This window comes from Orcinus orca, chromosome 16 (assembly GCF_937001465.1).
Source record: "Orcinus orca chromosome 16, mOrcOrc1.1, whole genome shotgun sequence".
Classification (NCBI taxonomy): Eukaryota; Metazoa; Chordata; class Mammalia; order Artiodactyla; family Delphinidae; genus Orcinus; species Orcinus orca.
In genome coordinates, this window is record NC_064574.1 from 52,503,800 (window position 1) to 52,524,659 (window position 20,860).

General features: G+C 53.8%; 2 protein-coding genes across 7 annotated transcripts in view; one reads left to right on the top strand and one right to left on the bottom strand.

The window, feature by feature from the left end:
- The first annotated feature begins 1,531 nt into the window (after nt 1-1,531).
- On the top strand, nt 1,532-12,303 carry DNASE1 (deoxyribonuclease 1). Of its 3 annotated transcripts, XR_001119768.3 has the most exons (9): nt 1,532-1,678; nt 2,056-2,144; nt 2,317-2,400; nt 2,699-2,814; nt 3,016-3,128; nt 3,210-3,364; nt 3,805-3,901; nt 4,123-4,333; nt 8,881-12,303. XR_001119768.3 is itself a non-coding variant. In XM_012533166.3 (8 exons), exons 1-8 carry the CDS (start codon nt 1,532-1,534, stop codon nt 4,174-4,176), a joined length of 855 nt encoding a protein of 284 aa, XP_012388620.1. In that variant the 3' UTR covers nt 4,177-4,461. The 3 variants fall into 3 exon arrangements, 2 of the variants coding, with proteins under 2 accessions (XP_012388620.1, XP_049555513.1); XM_012533166.3 differs by lacking the exon at nt 8,881-12,303 and having other exon boundaries at nt 4,123-4,461; XM_049699556.1 differs by lacking the exons at nt 2,056-2,144; nt 8,881-12,303 and having other exon boundaries at nt 1,539-1,678; nt 4,123-4,461.
- TRAP1 (TNF receptor associated protein 1) overlaps nt 4,416-20,860 on the bottom strand; it is a 45,037-nt gene continuing 28,592 nt past the window's right edge. For 2 of the 4 annotated variants that reach the window (XM_004270239.3, XM_033428933.2), the window contains exons 6-18: nt 20,460-20,620; nt 19,540-19,649; nt 18,906-18,979; nt 17,949-18,104; nt 16,672-16,792; nt 16,155-16,224; nt 12,740-12,887; nt 10,382-10,567; nt 9,779-9,917; nt 9,289-9,374; nt 7,839-7,984; nt 4,807-4,879; nt 4,416-4,648 (exon numbers count right to left, since the gene is read on the bottom strand). In XM_004270239.3, coding sequence (XP_004270287.1) covers nt 4,547-4,648; nt 4,807-4,879; nt 7,839-7,984; nt 9,289-9,374; nt 9,779-9,917; nt 10,382-10,567; nt 12,740-12,887; nt 16,155-16,224; nt 16,672-16,792; nt 17,949-18,104; nt 18,906-18,979; nt 19,540-19,649; nt 20,460-20,620 — 1,572 coding nt within the window. In that variant the 3' untranslated portion in view covers nt 4,416-4,546. Of the gene's footprint in view, nt 4,649-4,806; nt 4,880-7,838; nt 7,985-9,288; nt 9,375-9,747; nt 9,918-10,381; nt 10,568-12,739; nt 12,888-16,154; nt 16,225-16,671; nt 16,793-17,948; nt 18,105-18,905; nt 18,980-19,539; nt 19,680-20,459; nt 20,621-20,860 lie in introns of all 4 variants that reach the window. The other 2 variants (XM_049699536.1, XM_049699537.1) reach the window with 2 other exon arrangements.

Below are 20,860 nucleotides of genomic sequence, written 5' to 3' on the forward strand. Positions count from 1 at the left end.
GGCAGGAAGGGTCTCCCCCAGCACCTCCAGAGCGTGTGCAGCCCTGCCACACCTTGTTTCAGCTCAGTGAAATAGATTTTGGACTCTGGACTCTAAGATTATTAGATAATAAGTTTCTGTAGTTTCAAGCCACCAAGTTTGTGCTGACTTGTTACAGCAGCCACAGGTAATGAACACAAATGGGAAAGCCAAGGATTCCAAATGAAATGACTGGACCCATGGCCTGGCATGGACCCTCAGCTGCTGCCTGACAGTGTCCTTATGACCCAGCCACTCCTGTCACCTGTGCGTGAAATGCACAGGCTCTCCACAGGAAGGTTTCCTGCTGCCTTGCTGGCAAGTGAGGTGGACTCTGCAGCCCCTGCCCCTCCCTGGTGCCCGCAGCCCTGCAGCCCCCAATGCTGCATCTCATGTGCGCCCTGTTGAGAGCCCCAACTCCTGGCCAGGGTGCTTGCAGCCGTCACAACTGAAGGATTAGGAAGCAGGGGTTGGAGTTGGTGAGAGATGGGGTCCTGGGAGAGCAGCCACCATGGGCTCCATTTGCAACATGGAATGTCTGGCTTTGGCTGCTAGCTCCAAGGTCACCTCAAGTCCTGCAGCCAGGAGTAGCCAGGACCCTGCCCTCCAGTGCATCTGCTCCCCACCCCTGGGAGAGCAACTTGTGCAAAGGACACAGAGCCTTTGGCTGTTTTTTTTGTTTTTTTTTTTTTTTACTTTTTAAAACCAAGGGCAAACATCAGGTGCTCTTTACAGCAGGAAGGACCTGTACCTTTTGAAATAAACACATGCCAGCTACCCACCTGCTAGGAAAGCCCCACAGGCAGCACTATTGTTCTGTGTCCTCCAGGTGATGCCCTGGGAAAGGTCACAGCTGCCTAAACCTTTAAAACCCCAGGTGGGACGAACATTCCCTGTGTGAGGATTTGGAGCTGCAGCAGCTCACAGTTGTGTTTCTTAACACTTTGTGAATTTTTTTCTTAAAGCAGTGAAAGGAGAAAATTGGTACCGAAGAGTATCAATTCTTGATTCTTGGCAGAATTCCTGTTGTCTTTGTGAAAGTCAAGTTTCAGGTGAGTGTGCCTGGTGCCCCAAGGGCTGTGTGACCCGTGGCCTGTGGAAGGTGGGTACCAGGCCCATAAGCCCCGTGGAGTCCCTCTTGGTGACCGTGGCCACCCTGGGAAGAGCCCTGGCCAATCCCAGAGGGGAGGGCGGCTGGAGCGGGGAGGGCGGTGAGCTGGTGCCCCACCCACAGTGTCAGGGGCTTCCTAGGCTGGCGACCCTCACAGGGGCTCATCTGCTGGCAGGTGAGGAGTGAGAAGATCCAGCGCCTGTTACTTGGCGCTTGGTGTCTGGCTCTCTGCATGCTGGTGAGAGGGCTCAGAGGCTCACCCTGGCCTGCTCGGCATAGCCCACAAAGACAGGGTTTACTCAGCCTTGGGCTCTACCAGTTCTGCGCAGCTGGACTCAGGGAGGCCAGAGTGCTGAGTCTGCCAACCTCAGGCCCACATGTGAACATTTCTCCTCATCCAGAATGAGGGGTGCCAGGCTGATGGGGGTGCTACTCACCCTGGCTGGCCTGCTGCAGCAGACCCTGTCCCTGAGAATAGCAGCCTTCAACATCCAGACTTTCGGGGAGACCAAGATGTCCAATGCTACCCTCTCCAACTACATTGTACAGGTAAATCCAGGCTGGCCTGTCCTCAGGGGACTCAGGGTGGGGGAAGGGGAGGGCCCTCTAACAGGCCCTGGGAACCCTGGGCCAGTGGTCAGTCCTGAGGGTGATTGGCAGTGGTGGTGATCGGGGGAGGGGATTGAAAGCCTCTGGTCTCAGCCCACCTGTCTGTCAAGGGGACAGGTCCTTGTCACTGCTGTGCCGTCCACCACGGCTGGAGGTGGTGGGATGTCTGGCACGTCCCAGGCAAGTCCCAGGCCAAGCTGTGACAGGAAGGTGTCTGGGAGGAGCAGGTCAGCCCTGTGATTCACAGCAGGCAGGCTCGGATGCCTCAGTCTCCACCCAGCCTGCCCCGCTTAGCAGTACTGTGGCCTTGTCCCCAGATCCTGAGTCGCTATGATATCGCCCTCATCCAGGAGGTCAGAGACAACCACCTGACGGCCGTAGGGAGGCTGCTGGACAAACTCAACCAGTGGGTGACAGTGCGGTCCCGGGAGGCGTGGATGGGAGAGGGTATGCCACTTCAGCCAGGCCCCAGAGATAGGGATGTGGGCAGGAACCCTGCTATAGATGTATATAGGTGGCAGGAGGGTCCCCACGGACTGCCCCCCACCCTGACCGCGACATTTGTTTCCTCAATCCAGGGATGACCCAAACACCTATCACTTTGTGGTCAGTGAGCCGCTGGGACGCAACAGCTATAAGGAGCGCTACCTCTTCCTGTTCAGGTAGATTGGGTCACCTCCTCAGAGGGTGCCGACAGGAGGCTGGGGTGTGGTCTAGAGAGCCTGTGAGCCCCTCCCCTCCGGGTGTGGGGGCGAGAACTGGGGCCACAGAGCAGGGCTCTGAGCTGGCCTCACAGCCTGTGCAGAGGCAGGGGGACATGGCAGGAGCTCCAGGCCAGTGGGTCTATGCGGTGCTAAGGCCGGGCCCCCTGCCCACCTGGACGTGGCAGAAAGTGACTTTACCAAGACAAGCTGGCACCCTGGCCCAAGGCTAACTGCCCTCTGGCCCGGCCTTCTGCAGACCCGACCAGGTTTCCGTGCTGGACAGCTACCAGTACGATGATGGCTGTGAGCCCTGTGGGAATGACAGCTTCAGCCGAGAGCCAGCTGTGGTCAAGTTCTCCTCCCCCTTCACACGTGAGTGCCCCGCCCAGCCCTTCCCGAGACACCTGGAAAGCTGTCTCGTGCTGCAGCCCACACCCTTTGTGCTTTGGTCTTACATTGGAGTTACTTAGGAAAACGTCCACCCTCGAAGACTGGCTCATGTGTCCTCCACCACAGCCCAACTCCTGGCTGAGCCCAGCCCACACCGGCTCAGTATGACTCCTGTTTCCACAGAGATCAAGGAGTTTGCCATTGTTCCCCTGCATGCAGCCCCATCGGATGCGGTGGCTGAGATCGACTCTCTCTATGATGTCTACCTGGATGTCTGGCAGAAGTGGGACTTGGAGGTGAGGCAACCCCCACCCCCAGCCTTGGGCTCTGGGGCCCCCCCTTCTGCCCCAGGCCAACCAGTGTGTGTCTCCTGGTAGGACATCATGTTGATGGGTGATTTCAATGCTGGCTGCAGCTACGTGACCCCCTCGCAGTGGTCATCCATCCGCCTGCGCAGGAGCCCCCCCTTCCAGTGGCTGATTCCTGACACTGCCGACAGCACCGTTACATCCACGCACTGTGCCTACGACAGGTGAGCGGGGCCTGGGCCCACACTGAGCCCCCAGGCAGGGATGAGGGAGCCTCCATGACCAGCTTCAGAAATGGTTCCCAAGCCCTGTGACATGCACCCTCCTGAGCTTCACTCAGTCCACTTAGGAAATGGAATGAAAGGAGCAGCATTTCTTAGTTTGGGGGTGAAGCACATTTAGGGATAACACTCACTGGGGGGTATGTAGGTTGGTCAGTGGTGTGCAGTTTGGGGCCCAGGTTGCTCAGCTCAGTGTTGGGGTGACAGTGAGCCAGGACCCGACTGGCCCCATGGGAACATTTGAGAGCAGTTGGGGAACAGTGGAACTGTGTGACATTTACCATACCAAGAGGAGCTGGGGGGACATGCTGGGATCTGAGGTGTAAGTGCACAGAGCTAGACAGTGGGCTGAAGGGGACCTTCTCTTGTGTCTGATGCTGCAGGATCGTGGTTGCAGGACCTCTGCTCCAAGATGCTGTGGTTCCCAACTCAGCTGCTCCCTTTGACTTCCAAGCTGCATACGGATTGAGTGACCAGATGGTAAGTGTCCTGGTTACGTAGCTCTAATAGGGGCCTGGGACACAGGAACATAGGCCTGGACCCACTGCTTTTTTCATTGACTTGAAAGAGCCACTTGTCTGTGGCCCTGGGTGCCTCTTGGTCTCTTTTTCCCAGGCCCAAATCCCGACTGGCCTCAGGAGCATGAGTGCAGAGTACTTAGATGTCTGGGTGTCCCTGTGCTCATGGCTGTCTCCCCACAGGCCCTAGCCATCAGCGACCATTACCCGGTGGAGGTGATGCTGAAGAGAGCCTGACGTGAGTGGGGCCTGGCCAGCGACCTCCGCTCTGCAGCCTGTCGCCAAGAACTGAGACGACACAGCCAAAGGCTAGGGACAGAGTTTAGGAAACCAGTGCCTGGTCCTGAGTGCTCCTGCCCCTCCCCACCACCGTGGCAGCTGGAATTAGAGGAAGGTAGGCTTTTCCTCACTGTACCCGCTTCCATTGTAAGCTTGGAGGTTGTGTCACCAGAGCACCCCAGTCTGGACAAAAACTCTAAGAATACATTTTAAGTGAATAAAGCTCAAAAGTAGCTGTTCTCATTGGCAGCATCCAGTCCTTTGTCATCGTCCCCATCCACCCACCCCCCCCAACCCTGGGCAGGAGGACCTGGGGCTTTCACAGCTGTCAGTGTCGGTCCAGGGCCTTGATGAGCAGGTGGTTCAGGCGGCTGACCATGGGTCGGGGGTCGTCGACCAGCCCCGCTGTGATCATGGCATTCTCGTAGATCTGAAAGGCAAGGCAGCACCTCGTTGTTAGTGGGAGGGTGAGCGAGGCCTGATCCCAACCCAGGGACCTCAAAGAGAGAGAAGAAAGGAAGAGAGAGCCTCCTGAAGCTGACAGCCCCATGCCTCAGTTTACTGTTCGCATTCCTCCAGCAGACTCACCTGATCCACCAGCAGCTGGGCCAGGTCAGGCTCGCTATCTCTCAGCTGACTGAGCTTCTTGATGAGTGTGTGCCTGAACACAGAAACCACCAGAAGTTATTAGCTCAGGGCTGGGGATGCACACACAGCCTCTAACTTTGTGCTCCAGTGACTTTTCTGAAATGTTGGGGTTATCAGGACATGCAAAAAAGGGTAATAGGTCCAGTATAAAAAATAAAGCCCATAATGATCAATTACAGATTATATACCCAGAAAACCCAGCAAAAATTTTGATACTAAAATTGATATAAAGGAAACACTACTAAGGTAAAGAAAGATGAGTTTAATATATGAAAAGACATATGTTATAGTTCTTGGATAAGTGGACCATAAATAGAAGTGAAACTTTCCTTATTTAATAGGATTCCTTTAATCTAAAAAATCTAGTATAAAATTTATAAAGTAAACATGGAAGAGCAGTTAGAGGAGGAAGTCCCAGTTAAAACATAAAGCTCCAGTAATTAAACAGTTCTGGAAAATGAAAAGGTAACAGCTCAGTGCAACAAAGTGGACAATGTATAAATGGCCCAATTCATATAGGAATTTCGTTAGTACCTCATAAAGACAGGATAACTGGGCCGCACCCAGGAAACAAGTTGGATTCCGATGTGATTAATTTCCAGAGGGATCAAAGATTAAATGTAAAAATTAAAAGCAAATAAGTATAATACTCGAAGAAAACAGGGAAGAAGTATTTTATAATCTCGGAAGGGGAAAGCCTTTTTAAACAAAATACAAACCCAGAAGTCAGAAGAAAAGAATAACTGACTACAAAAAAACATTTTCTGCACAGGAAAAAATACAGTGGGAAACATACATCAAAATTATAAGGTATAATTTTAAGAGAACGGCAAAAATTGATGTTGGATAAAACTGAAGGCACTGGGGAAAGGTTAGAGGACAGCAGGAGTGTCTTTGGTCCCTGTCTGAGACGACATGATTCCCTCCCCTCACAGGGCTGTTCAGAGTAGCAAACACTTTACAAAGCAAGGTGAGCACACTGCACAGCAAGTGTACCAGAGGAGGCCCCACACAGTGTCTCCGAAGATACGTGAGGAAACTGGGGATGGGGGGGGCGGGGAGTTCACCGTGAACTCCCTTAGTTCTTTAGAATTCTCAACCGAAAGAATATATTAACAAATTTTAAAGCAAATCTGTAAAATAAGAGTCTTTTGGCAACAGAAACGAGCACTCTGCACAGCTATCTTACAAAACTGCTTCTGTGTCAGAACTAGTTAAGGCAACGGGGTGTCCAGTCAGCGTCCATCTCTATTGGGGACTCACAGCTGGGAACTGTGCACCCATTACACAGGCCTGCACCCATTATGCCAACCTGCCAACCAGGACAGCTCCTTTGAGAGGCGTCCAACGCTCTTTGTGGCCAGCCATGAGCCAATTCAGATCTTTTCACCCAGTAATTGTGTTACTAGTAATTTGGCTCAGAAACTGGAAAAGGCACTTCCCCCTACTCCCCAGTAGTTTTAAGTAAATTAATGGTTCTAAAGCAACATGGAAAAATATTTATAGGTGATGAATAAAAAAATTAGGCATGTACTACATAAAAAAACCAAAACCCACAATAAGACGAAAGTCCAGAAGAAAATATACCAAATAGGGTACAGTGACTGTGGTGGGGGTGAGACTATGGATTTTCTAGCGTTTTTGGTAACTTGTTCATGTAACTTCATGTAAAAAACTACTGCTGTATACAGTCAATTTCCAAAAAAGAAACTGTCTCCATATACAACAGTTAGAAAATGAAATTTCAAAATATCCAATAAAGACACATCAAATAACTATAAAAAATGTACAAGAACTCTAAAGAAAACATAAGTTTCCAAGAGATACTCATCTGAGAAGGCAGCACAGTTAACGGTGTGGGCAACAGGGTGTTCACATGGAATAAGATGAAACTAGAACCCCCCTTAGCCCCCAATCCCAGACAGGCCAGTTAGAGATGGGCTCAACCAACATGAAAGGGCAGAACTATACAGCTTTTAGAAGGACATGCAGGAGAAGAAACTCATGTCTGGAATAGATGCTTTTTGGGGTCTTAAGAAATCTCTAACAAATGTATATACATTTGACTACATTAAAATTAAGAAATTAAAAGACAGGTGAAAAGACAGAAAAGATATTTGCAACTGTTAAAGTATATATAAAGAACTACCAATCAATTTTTTTTTTTTAAAGCCCAACAGAAAAAAGAACAGTAGCCTTCTAACTTGCAGGGACCTGGGTTCCCATGCTCTGCCCTCTGGAAGCAGTGGGCCTTACTCAGCCCAGCTGAGGATAAGGTGCTTTCACGCCTGGGCACCCATCCCGGAGAAACACATGTGCAGCACCAGATGGGGGACAAGAATGTTCAGAGCAATGTGTTCCCAACAGCCTCCAAATGGAAACTACCCAAATGTCTATCAAAATAGAATAAATAATTGTGCTGAGTAGATTCATACCCTCCCTGTGATTCAGCTGTGAACAAGAACAAACTATAGTCACCCCCACAGATGAATACATCTGATCACACGCCAAGAGAAGAAAGGAAGGCTTCAAAGGGAACCTGTGCACAGGGGTCCATTCACGTGAAGTTCAGAAACAGGCAGAACTGAGCTTGTGTGTAATGACACACAAGTAGCTGAAAAACCATAAAGCACAGTGAGGAAGTGACTGACACAGAAATCAGGACTGTGGTTCTCCCTGGAGAGCGGGACAGAATTCAAGTAGGAGGAAAACAGGAGTGTCTGGGTGTCGGCAAGGTTCAGTTTTTTTAAATGTCACATAGGTATAGTTTAATACAGTTCAATTACACGAGTGTTTATATAAACATTTATCAAACTGTCCAAAAGTTTTATGCACTTTCTATGTGTTATAAATAAAAGAACACACACTCACATACAATTTTAAAAGATTACCTGGCAGGTTAGAAATGAGCATGCCCATTCCCTGGGCATCAAGGGCCCTGGGCCCAAGAGGCCTGGAGCCAGCAGCCTTACCTGGGGTTGATCTCCAGCGTGGGCTGCAGCAGCTGAGCACGCTCCTCCTGGGTCTTGGCCAGCTGCTGCATGCGCAGGAAGTGCCGGGCGGCCCCCATCTCCAGCACCGTGATCATAGCAGGGTGGGTGTCCAGCCGAGGAGTCACCTGCAAGCAAGGCCGGGGGTGACAGGGGCCCTGGCAGGGTCTTGACCAGGTATAAAGCTTCCCCAAATGACAAGACAGGAGAACGCAGGTCTCCAGGGACATACCCTCAACCAGCAGTGCTCCTCCCTCCCTCTCAATCACCTGCTAACGAATCGTACCCTGCTTGGGAACTCCCTCCTCTTCTACACTCCAAAGCTACCAATTTCTAACCTATCAGTTACCATCCAAGGTCCATCTTGCCTGGTGTTATCTGCACTTCTCTGCTTCACAGGGTCCACTTCCAGGTCCTACAGCAACTGTCTGAAGACCCGCCAGGACTGGCCACCCCATTTCCCCTGGCCCAGCCTCTTCCTCAATCTTGTGTCCGTCTTTACTGCAGACGGTGCTCTCACCCACCGCTCCCTGTGGCTCCCTCTGGCCTTTACTTCATCAAATACACCTTTTCTCACCGAGCCCCACAGGCTTCAGGCCTCCTGACTTACGCCAGAGACTCTCCTGGGCCTGCTGGGCCCATGGCTGCCCCCTTCCCGGCAGCACAGTAAGGATCCAGCTCCACGACTTCCTGACCTGCGGAAGCGCTCTGCCTGTTTCCTTCATAGGATACGGACGAGAATTCTACCTACCTCCTAGGCCACCTTAAATGAGTCACTGCTGTAAAGCATGGACACGATATGTGTGTTACATAGAGAAACCCCAGCCACACACCTTGCTCCCTGCCAGGAAGCCCTCGCCTCCCTCAGAGACCCACTGCTACCTCCCATGGAGCCCCCAGGTCTGCCCTCCTCTGCTCTCAGCCTTCCCTACCCTGCACACCTGCCTGTCCCTTTGGGGCCACTCCTGAACATGTCCCTCAGCCAGTGACACCTGTTCCCTGGTGACTGTCTTTTCTCTTGCAGCTCAGAGCTGGATCAGTGGGTTCCTAGCTCATTAAAGCCTACCCAGAACCCCCACTGAGAACCCAAGCTGGACCGTACGCCCTTGTGTCCTCAGCCACTGCAGCTCCTCTAGGCCTGGACGAGGATGGCCCTGGGGAGGCCAACTGGGGACACCTCCTCTCTGCTTCTGCCTGCCCACCAGGCCCTCAGCAGCTCACCTTCCACTTTCTTCATTCCAACTGCTCTACAAAGTGGAGGCAAAGCCAAGCTTGCCCGCCCGACCTCAGTAACTCCCCGGGCACATGTGGCTACGTGCTCACGATCGCACACATGCAGGAGCAGCAGCAACCAGAGCCGGCAGGCTGGCCAGCTGTGCAGTCACCAAGGGCCATGGTGGTTGGGTGGTGGCCCGTCTTTGGGAGGCCTCACCTTCACGTTGGTGACACGGGACCCTAGCGCGTTTCTCATCCAGGCCATCAGGTCCTCTGTCTCCTTCTCTGACAGACGGTCGCCAGCTACAGGAGAGCAGAAGGGTGAGCTTGGAGACCGTCTCCACAACTCCCTCCCCATAGGCTCCCATCGGCAGGCTCCCTCCACCCTGCCAGCCACTGGCACAACGACAGAAGCTACCAGAACACTCTTCATCTAAAATTAAGCAGATAAATTTGGACCCCAGAAAGGATACTTTTGATTGCCTGAGGCCCATATAATTTTGTTAGGGCTTTAAAATGTCTGATTCTCTTAAGCTTTATCAATCTTAGGAAGGCAAGCTGTGAAAAGAAAACCCCATATAGACCCACTGTTGCAGAACGAAGAGGCCGTGTAGCAAACAGTGCCAGCTCCCTGGGCCTGCCTGGCCTCATCTGCACCCCAGGCCACCATCCACACCTGTGCCCAGAGAGAAGGGAAGCAAGCCGACCTGGGGAGCCGTCCTCAAACTTCTCCTCCTTGTAGTGGTCAACAACGATGTCCGTTTCCACAGACATCAGCTTCTTCTTGTCAAACTCACGAAGGTGGAGCAAGGTCAGCTCATCAAACTGCTCGTAGCAGAAGAGAACCTGTGAGGACCCGAAATGGCTTCCATCAGGCCCGGGGAACCCTCTGCCCGTGACAGGAGAGGGACACGGAGCAGGGGCTGGGGCTGCGGGCTGGGCCCAGCATCTGAGGGCCATGCAGGGGGTGCTGGGGTTCCTGGGCCTTGTGGACGCAGTGGTTTACAGACGGCTCTCAGGGAGGCTCTGGCTCTATCTTAGAAGCAGTGATGCTATTTATAGAGAAATCCCTGTGTCACCTCCTAGAAAGACCCAAACTAGTAGGCAGGCTTCAGCCTGGCCTCTGTGACCCTGGATGCTGACTCTCACTGCTCCGCTCTCCCGAATCGTGGGCACATTCAGCCATTCCCCAGTGAGCATGGGGACCCTCCTTCAGTGGTCAGACCCCCTCGCCCTCTGACCTGGCCCCAAGGGAAGGACAAGTGCAGGGAGGCCCGGTAGGGGCCAAGCCTGCCACTTGGCTCACCCACCTCTGTGTTTTTCCACTTCATGGCCTCATAGTAGGGCGAGTGCTCCGCCAGGTGCCGGTTGGGGGCGCACAGGTAGTAGATACTGCGGGTGCCGGCCTGCATGCGGCTGGCGTAGTCTGGGAGGCTGGTCAGCTGCCCAGCAGGCAGTGCCGACGACTCGTACCGCAGCAGCTTTGCAATATCCTCCTGTAGACAGACAGAGGCCAGGTCATTGCTCATTCCAGGTCCTGGCTCTGAAAGCCTCCCGACAGCGGGGCACAGACTTCGGGAGCCTTCAGCTAAGGGAGGAAAGGCTCTGGCTGGCCTCACACCCGCCTGGTGACCGTGTCCTGCAGCCAAGGCAGCTCCTTTGGGAGCCTGGTCCAGGGATGGCGCCCTGGGCTGGCTCGGGCCCTGGGGAGCTCTGAGGGACTCCAGTGCTGTCCATTGGGCCCCATGTCAGAAGTTCAGGGGACCTCGGAAAGCACGTTCCACCACAGGTGGCCCAGGGCCTTGCTGAGAGGGCCTTTCCAGGTGAGCTGCAAAAACGGTCCCAGGAGTGGCTAGGCCCTGTCCGTGGCAGAGCCCACTCTGGACCCAGCATCCTCCCTCTGTCTCGAGTCACAGACCCTGGCTCTCGCCAAGCAGGGGACACGGGTGTGAAGTCCACACTTCCCAGCCTTCCTCACAGCCAGGGGACGAGTCCTGGCCCAGGGGGTACAAGCCTAAGTGGGGTGTGTGACTCAGAGAACAGGCCCTGAAAGGAGGGGCTTGTCCATCTGCTCCTGTCGGCTGAGATGCTGGTGGCATCTAGACTCCATGAGGGAGTCGCCTATAAGGACAGAAGCAGCAACAGGCTGGGGTCCAGCTCCCTGACGCACCAGCCTGGACATGACCTGACAGTAAACTGCCTCGTCTATGCCACCGACTCATCTCCAACAACCCATGGTGCCCAGAGGGGAGGTCCAGATGAGAGAGTGATGTGGTGGGGATGAAAGGGGGACGAACAGGCAAAACCAGGGATCTGGGAGCCCACCCGGCGAGCCAGGCTCTAGGTTCATAGGTTAAGCTCATGCTCTTGTGCATGTTACGGATCCTCATTAACTGAGTAAGGGGCCTTCCCTGGTGATGCAGTGTTTAAGAATCTGCCTGCCAATGCAGGGGACACAGGTTCGAGCCCTGGTCCGGGAACATCCCACGTGCCGCAGAGCAACTAAGCCCGTGCACCACAACTACTGAGCCTACTTTCTACAGCCCGCGTGCCACAACTACTAAAGCCCGTGTGCCTAGAGCCTGTGACCTGCAACGAGGAGCCACCACGAGAAGCCGGTCCACCACAACGAAGAGTAGCTCCCGCTCGCCACAACTAGAGAAAAGTCCGCGTGCAGCAACGAGGACCCAAATCAGCCAAAAAATAAATAACTTTATTTATTTATTTATTTAAAAAAACCCTGAGTCAGTCAGTGTTTATAAAGCACTCAGAAAAGCCTCTGGCACCACCTGTGTCCCGCTACCTACAAACACAGAGAGGAATGAGTGGAGAGTCCGAGCAGGCAGCACTTAGAGCCACTGGAGTCCTTGTGCCAACAACCGGGGTTAGGAGGACCCAGGGTGATGAGGGCCTGGGGGGAGCAGGCTGGTAGCCGCAGTGCCCAGGCCCCATCCCACCCTCCCTCATGGCCTGCAGAACAAACCCTGGGACCCCAGACGGTTGGTCACCCTCCTTCCCTGCTGCTGTTCTGGAGCAAAAGACGAAACGCCAGCGCTAAGAGTGACAAAAGACATGTGTCTTTTGGGAGTGATGGAAATGTTCCAGAACCAGATGGTGGTGGACGTACAACCTGTGAAGGTACTAAATGAACTGTTCACTTTAAGAGAGTGAATTTCATTGTATGGGAACTGTATCACAACTTAAAAGTGGCCAATAAATGTTTATGGAACAATCTCATCATTTTTAAGTAATTGCGCAATTAACCCAGTGGCACAGTGTTGATGGATTTCTACCGATCACATGATGAACTGCCCTGACTACATATACCTCACCTGCCCTCCCCACCCCGTGAACCAGGCACCTCTCCTGTCCTGACTTCTGTGACCTCCCCAAGCCCCCCAGGCCCTTGGGGGAAGAGACACTAAATGCCCGCTCCCCTCAAATGAGGGCACTGAAGGAGCTGGACATGTGCAAGTGCACGCCGGGCCTGCTGGGACCACCTGCGGAGTCCAGAGGCCAAAGGCTGCACTTTCTGACCCCTGGGAGTGGTGACTGGGGTGCCTGGCTATGCCATCATCACGTCCTGGGAAGCTCAGGTTTCTGATCTCCAGCAGCTTCCTCCACAGCCCAAGGCAGCCCAGAGAAAGGCCCAGAAACCCAGACCCTACCTTGACCTCCTGCTCAGCCGTGGTCACGATGCCCTCCCTCATGAACAAGCCGTAATCTTCAAAAAACTTGGCATATTTCTCAGCATGTTTTTTACTCTGGTCAATGAAGAATTTTATTAGCCTCTGCTGTAGAACGCCCCGGAGTTTCCTATGAACAGAAAAGCATTTATCACAAAAGAGCAACTTTCACGAAATACAAACAGCCAGAAGGATATGAAAAAAAGTTCAATCCCACTAATAATCAGAGAAGTGAAGACAACATACCAAAAAGTTACCCTTGGCCAACACCAGTTAAGGAGACATGCGCCCCCCAGAGTCAGGGATGCTAGCTGACACCCCCCCCCCCCCCGCCCCCGCAACCCTGTGGAGAGTGACAAAACTATGGTTCTGAGATTACACCTTCATGAGTCACCAAGATTTATGGACCAGGAATTTCACTGTAGCACATAAAACAGAAAACAATTATGGGACTTTGCTGGTGGCGCAGTGGTTAAGAATCCGCCTGCCAATGCAGAGGACACGGGTCCGAGCCCTGGTCCGGGAAGATCCCACGTGCCCTGGAACAACTAAGCCTGTGTGCCACAATTACCGAGCCTGTGCTCTAGAGCCCGCAAGCCACAACTACTGAGCCCACATGCCACAACTACTGAAGCCCACGTGCCCAGAGCCTGGGCTCTGCAACGAGAGAAGCCACTGCAATAAGAAGCCCGCGCACCGCAACTAAGAGCAGCCCCCACTCACCACAACTAGAGAAAGCCCGCGCACAGCCAAAAATAAATAAATAAGCTCTGATGCAAGTTTAATTACAGAAAAGAAAAAAAGAAAACAATTATGAACAAGCTCAGTGTTCAACTGCAGAGAACAGGTTGAAATGAATGATGGAAAGCTACACGGCCATTAAAGATCAACATCCTCTAATGATATGATCCTTAAAAACATGAGAAAGTGCCTGGGTTGAAAGAAAAACTAGAAAAATCCCAATATGGATAAATTACAGGGTACATATAGTATATAAGTATGCAAAGACTATACATACTACTTGCTGTGCATTATATTTTTCATAATTAGGATCAATGCTGTATAAACTTGGGTTTATACTGGATATACTATATGTGCTCTACAGTTTTACAAAATTGGGATCTTGTGTATTAGGGTGTTTACCAGAGCACTACATAAAATCGTGAGCAACACTATTAGTGGTATTAGGGAGTATTTTTTTAAATTTCCTTAATATTCTGCCTTTCCTAAAGGTGAAATTACCATTTGTTTCCTTAATAATCCAGGGTAGGGGAACAATAATGTTTAACGTTCATTTAAGCTTATCCTCTTCCACTCCCATCCTGAATAACTCAGTCCTTCAGCCAAGGGGCTGCACCCGCATCTGTGGTGGGGCAGCCACAGCAGCCAGGATGAAACGAAGAGGGTGTCCATGCAGGGTGAGGGTTGGAGGAGCCTGGTGTGGAGTGTCAGAGCCCAAGGACCCCAGAAGAGGACATCCAGACTGGGGACAGCGAGCAGCTGGCAGAATGGCTGACAGACACCCCCTTAGCCCACCGTGTGGCATCAGAGCCCAAGCAGGTGAAGGAGCAGGGAGCTGGTGGGGCAGGGGGGCAGCAGCGATGGCAGACTGGTAACATGAAGGGGACTGGTCAGAGGTAAACACATTAGGGATAATCAGAGGCAAATTCCTCACTGTCAAGGGAAGCAAAGACCAAGACCACGGCAGTGCTGGTTGGTATTGAGTGAACTCAATACAGAAGTGCTCAAAGCACAATGGGAATAGGTCAAAGGGCAAAGAGTCAGCCTGAGTAGGTTCCTGCTAAATCAGGGACAGTTTGGGCATCAAACAATGACAGTAACAGATTATAGCCCTTGAATAAAACAGGAAATCAAGTCATGCAAATCAGTTATACAGATATTAAGAAAAGCACATGCATATTGTAAGAAATGAACACACAGCTGCCAAATACCACCCCATTACATAACATCATTACTAATTACAGAGGAAAAAAGAGTAACCACGTGAGCAGGCTGGCAGACACCCCCTTAATCAAGTGTCAACATGAACATCACCAGTAAGGGGACAACTCAAAGTCGTGCACCACCTGACAGGATGCATCACTTTGTGCTACTCCTGCACCTAAGCATGAGGGAGCATCACAATCCGTGCAGAGGGCCATTCTATATAATCACTGGCCTGAAATCTTCAGAAGCATCCAGGTCTTGAAAGTCGGGGAGACTGTGGAATTCGGCCAACCTCCAGGAGACTGGAGAAACATGACAACTAAAGGCTTGTGTGACTCTGGACTGGACCCTCCTACTCTAGAGGATGTGACGGGCACAAGTGTGCAACGTGGATTGGTCTGAGGATGAGACGTGGCAGCTGCACCACGTCAACTCCAACTGACGGCTGTGCTGGCTAGGAGGAGACTGTCCTTGTTCTCTGGAAACACACCCTGAGATAACTGGGGACGATGGGCATAGAGTGGACAACTTACTCTCTCAGGATTCAGGGGAAAAATGTACTTTGCATCAAGTTTCTACTTTTTCTTTCAGTTTCTTTAAAAAATTTCATTTAAGTCTGACTCTGCTGGTCAAGATGAGTGCTCAGACTGACAACCTAGCCCTGGAAAACCACCAGCAGTGACCAAGTGGCCGGACACACCCCCGCCTGCAGCCTTGCGTCCTGCCAGCGTCTGGGTCAGCCCAGTCCCAGCTGCTGGGGGCAGAGCACATGCCTGAGATCAGAAAACGTGGGTTCAAATACAGGTTCACTCACTGTCGGGTGAGACCTCCCTGTAACTCAGTTTCCACAACTATGACGTGGAGACCTAGTGGCTCCCACCTGCAAGGATGACACAGGCTGCACAGGAAGGGCTTGGTACAGTCTGGGTGAGAATAAATGCTCAGTAAATAGCAGCTACTGCTATGATCAGGATGGGGGAGGAGAAATTCGGCCAACCCAGCTCACGAGGATTCCAAGAGCGATGTCTCCAAAAGAAAGTTCAGTGCCCAGCCCTTGTCTCCTTCACACCATTAGTGACCTTCCTGGACCGAGGTCAGACGTTCTCCTGGCTCTGGGGCCGTCCTTTGCCTCGTCCACCCAGAAACAGCCCTGCATGGAACTTCCCCTGCCACGGCTGCCCCAGGATTGAGTGACAGGGATTGGCCAAGGGAGGGAACATCTCCTGGAACTGGCAGCAATTCTCCTCAATGTCAGTCTCCAAACCCTTTACAAAAGCGTGAAGTAAAAGATGGGGCAAAGCACACGTGACCTGTTCATATTCTCCAGGCCCATAGCTCCCTTGGGCACCTTCAGCTCCACCCTCTGCTCTCAGCAGCTTCAAGCCCGCCTGGGCCTTCCGTGGCAAAGGCGAACCCGGTGAGGTGCCCACTGTGTCCTGCGGCTGCTCACCTGATCAGCGCACTCTCCTGGAGGAGCTCCCGGCTGAGGTTCAGGGGGATGTCCTCGCTGTCCACCACACCTGTGAGACACAGGCCGAGTGTGGGTGAGAAGGGAGGACACTCGGGGGCTTCTCCTCCCAAGTCCCTTGTCTTCCTAGAATTCAGGCAGAGCCCAGGTCACAACCATGGGGTCGGAAGGAAAGCAAGCAAGGCCGGTGAGCCTTTGCCGGGACAGTTTCTACGATTTCAGCATCAGTTGGACCCTCTTTCAAAACTACCACCTGGGTTTTCTGTTCAAAATCATAACATATCATGGATAAATCAACCAAGACTAGTGTTTGAAGACAGGAAGCTCCCTGGGAGGTGCCACGCTGTGAGGACTCGGCTCACCAGCCAGCAGCTGTGGTGACTCGCCCTGACCCCGCACTCATCAAAGATGAGCCCTTTCTGATGGTGTTGGCATCTGGAGCAGGCAGCTGCTCCTGGGCCTCAGCCCACACGGCTGGGCACAGACACTGGCACCGAACCTCGAATGAAGCGCAGCCACGTGGGCAGGATGTTGGTGGCCTTGGTCTGGATGAGGACCTTGCGGCTGTACAGCGAGACACTGGAGCCCAGCTCCCGGCTCATGTCAAACATGGTTGGTTTCTGGAGGCAAGGAAAGGGCAGCGTCAGGTGGCAAAAGCAGAAATCCGTGGCAGCCCTGCCAGGAGGCAGAGCCTGCATGGTCACGGGGAACCCCTTCCTAAGGCTACCTGGGCTGGGAGATTTGAGGCAGATGTGCGGTGTCCTGCCTGTGTCTGTCTGTTCAAAAGCCCAGAGGGGCCGGGGGAGGCCCCTCCCACCATGGCTCTAGGTGGGGTGGGGGGGTCCTCTCTGGGCAGCTGCCGCCCTCCCCATAAAAACAATGACTTACATGTCCCTGCGAACAGAGCCAAGCCTGCTAGGGATCAGGGGTCAGCAAACTAGAGCGCACAGGCCAAATCACCTGTTTGTATAGCTTAGAATGGCTTTTCCATTTTTAAATGGTTGAGGAAAAAGGCAAAAAAGGACATTTCATGATATGTGAAAAATACATGAAATCCAAATTCCCGTGTCTACAGTTTTTGGAACCCAGCCACACACGCCCATCTCAGCGTGGCCCGTGAGCCTCCGCCACAGGGGCAGAGTCCTTGGTGGTACGAGGCTGCAAAGCCCAAAGTGGCCACTGTCTGCCAACCCTGCTCTAAACCAGCGCCTCCCACGCTGCCGTTTGCACACACATCATGTTGGGATCTTGTTAAGGTGGGAACTGACTTGGGGGGTCCTGGGCCCAAGGCTCTGCACTCCTAATGGGCCCAGGGGAGGCTGGGGCTGCTGGTCTGCAGAGCACACTCAGCGGGAGGGTAGAAGAGCTCTTTCCAAGATGGGTAACAGGCGCGGGGCTCTAGTCAGTTAAAGCCAGGAAAGCTGGGTTCAACCCAAGCAGGTTTCCCAGCTGCAGGATTTGGTGGGGCCTTCACGGTGCTGCCCGAAGCCATGCGGAAGTAGGGAGAGCGCACTGCATGGAGACAGGACGCCCGCACCCGTCCACAAAGCCCAGGCCTGCCGGGCCAAACATCTCTCTGTTCAGCACCCCTCACTTCAACTTCTGTTCACCCGTCCAGACGTATAGGATTTTCTTTCATCCTGATGCTGCTAAGGCAATTTTTGTGATGTCTGTGCTGAGCTGTCACCGTTCAGGGGAAGTGCTGCTGGTATGTAAACCCAGGGAGCAGTGGACAAACCCCTGGCAGCTCGCATGGCAGGCCTGCGCCCGGCTCACCGTTTCTGGCACGTAGAAGAGGCTGCGGATGTTGAGAGGTGCGTCCGTCTTGTAGTGCAGGGTGTAGCGGGGCTTGTCATGGGCCTGAGCGATGTAGCGGTAGAATTCCTCATGCTGACCCTCGCCCACATCCTTGGGGTCCATCATCCAGATGGCCTGGAAATGGAATGAACAGGGATGTTATGTTTCAGACGCAACCTCCCAACAATGTGCAGACCTGACCTGGTGGAGCTCGCGGGGCCCGGGTGCTGGCAAAGGAGCCCTCAGCTCCTGAGGGTTGGCCTCCCGGGCCCTCTGTCTCCAGCCCCACCCTCTCCAGTGCTGGACAGAGAGACACACAAAAGGCTCTGGGAACAAGTGCCCTGTCCCCTGCACAGTGTCAGGAAGAGCAAAGCAGGAGGCAAGGTCTGGACGAGCCTGCACGACGTCATGACACTAGCCACCAACAGGTGAGCAGCTCGAGTAACACGGTTGAGCCACGCGCTGGACAGTTACTGAGCCGTGAAAAGGAACAGAGCACTGATACACCCTACAACCAGCACAAGCCCTGAAAACACAGTAAGAAGCTGGACACAAAAGGCCACACAGTAGTCGACTCCATTTTTATGAAACGCCCAGAATAAGCCAATCCAGAAAGTGGACTGGATGCCAGGGGCCAGGGGCGGGGAGTGAGAGTGACTGTTGATGGACGTGGGGTCTCTTTCTGGGGGTGAAATGTTCTGGAACCGACCATGGTGACGGCAGCATGACTGAATACACTCAGGAGCACGAAGTGTGTGCTGTGAAGGGTGACCCCCTGGTGCACATGGACCTGCCTGCACCCACAGATCTCGCCTCCCCCAGAACACCCAGTCCTGGGGCTCTGACGCAACGCCCAGTCCCACCTCTGACCCGCCAGCCTGACGTGGAGTGGCTTATCTCCAGAGCCACCTGAGCCTGCAGGTAGCCAGGCCTCACCTGCAGGGTATTAAGGCGCCTTCCATTCATGTACAAGGGGAAGCTGACAAATTTGCTGTACTTTGTCACCACATCTGGAAGAGACAGAAAAAAGCAATGAACACGGGAAGCTTCTGTAGATGAAAGCTCTGGAAGGTGCTGCAGGGGTCACACAGCACTGGGAGGCCTCGTCCCTGTCCTCCCCGCACACAGGGAGCAGAACTCACTCCCAAACCGGATCTCGAGGCCCAGGCCACCATGATACATGATGCCTTCTTGGCGGCATAAGCAGGGTTTCACGGGCTAATGTGACCCCTTGAAGAGCACTGGGCACCTTCAGTAGCATCCAGTGAGACCTGGACAGAGAGGAGCGCCTCGCAGCTGCACCCGCTCTGGTTGTCTGGGAGCCTGGACTCAGGCTGGGTGGGCAGGCTGGTGACATCTTACAGCACAGGCAGAACGAGCACAGGACCCTGCGCTACCAGCAAGCACACAGACAGTGCTGCTTGAAAGGAGGAAGGCAAACCTGACCCTGCCCCAACCCACGGCCAGCCCTGCGCCTGCGACCCCCGCCCCAAAATGTCCTAAAACGCAGTGGCAGGAGGTACTGCACTGACCCGCACGCACGTCCCCAGAGGCCCAGGCTCCTGCTCACCTCGAACCCGAGCCTCGCTGGTGAACTCTCTGCTGTCTGCCCTGAGGTGGATGACGATTTTGGTCCCGGTTCTAACTCCTGAGGCTTCGGCGATTTCAAACACCCCAGAGCTAAGACACGCGGGAGAAGGAAGGCGAGTTCTGCCTGTCAGTGCTGAGAAGTCCCACGTGGCAGGCAGGACTTGCATAGAAAGGAAGCTGGAGTGTGCCCCAGGCCATCACACCTCCGCCAGGGACAGTGGCCGCTGGGGCGCAGGGCTCCCCGCTCCTGAACACAACCTCTCAGTCTCACATTCCCCTGAAGTGGCCAGGTAAGCACCAGACTCCGGGAAGAGACCCCCGTCCTGTGCTAACTCCAAGCGCTCTGGACCCCTGGCCAGGTGCCTCCTCCCAAGAGCAGAAGTACACGAGGGGCACCTTGTCGATCCCTCGGCCCTGGTGACTGTGGGCCCCACTTTCACTTTTCCTGCGGGAAAGCAGGATTCAGAAATGAAGTTTGGGGGCTTGTGAGATAAACACTTAACCTTGGCTGTGGTGGGTGCCATCCTCCACGAACAGCTGAGATATTCCTGGACTTCGCAGGCCCAGCACACGGTGGAGATGGCGGGAGGCGGGGCAGCCAGGGAGCCAAACCCTGACCCCCATGAGGAGTCAGGGACGCGCCCTCAGAACAAAGGCACCAGCCCCGGAGCACAGAGCGGGGACCCACCCAGCAAAAAAGAGTAACGGCTCCCTGAGTGTGGGGCTCAGGCCTCCCATGAAAAGCCCAGGATGGCGCACTGGCGCTTTCCAAGGAGCGTGGCTTCCCAGACCAGGCTGCGAGCTCCAGCTGAGTCCCACTCTGCGTGGCAGGTGACACTTGCCTCGATGGCCCCAGGGCCTGGGGACACTCCGTGTGTGACGTGGGACCTGCTCACTTACCCGTCTGAAAGCCACTGGTACCCAGGGCTGCCTGCGTCCACTGAACGAGAATAGACCTCGACTCTGTCAGCCACCATGAAGGCCGAGTAGAAACCCACTCCAAACTGGCCGATGATCTTGCTGCTGGCCTCCGCCTGGCTCTGGAGCGCATCCAGAAAGGCCTGTGGGGTGAGACTCGTCAGAGGGAGGCGGCCCTGCCCCGGAGACCTGCCGACACAGTGAAATCCTGTGATAAAGGGTCCCCAATGCCAACAAGCTCGTGCCTGAGGACATTCCTCTGAAGCTGGTGTCCAGAGCGTCTGGGACCTACCCTCTCTGGTCAGAACTGCCCTTTGAGGGGAGACCCTCGAACCTGAGAGGGGGAACAGCTGCAGCACCTGATGAAAGGGCAGCGGGGGGCT

Coding starts and splice junctions, on each gene's coding strand:
- DNASE1 (XM_012533166.3), top strand. CDS start 1,532: ATGAGGGGTGCCAGGCTGATGGGGGTGCTACTCACCCTGGCTGGCCTG. Junction 2,401..2,698: donor CGCTACCTCTTCCTGTTCAG/GTAGATTGGGTC, acceptor GGCCTTCTGCAG/ACCCGACCAGGTTTCCGTGC. Junction 3,902..4,122: donor ACGGATTGAGTGACCAGATG/GTAAGTGTCCTG, acceptor GTCTCCCCACAG/GCCCTAGCCATCAGCGACCA.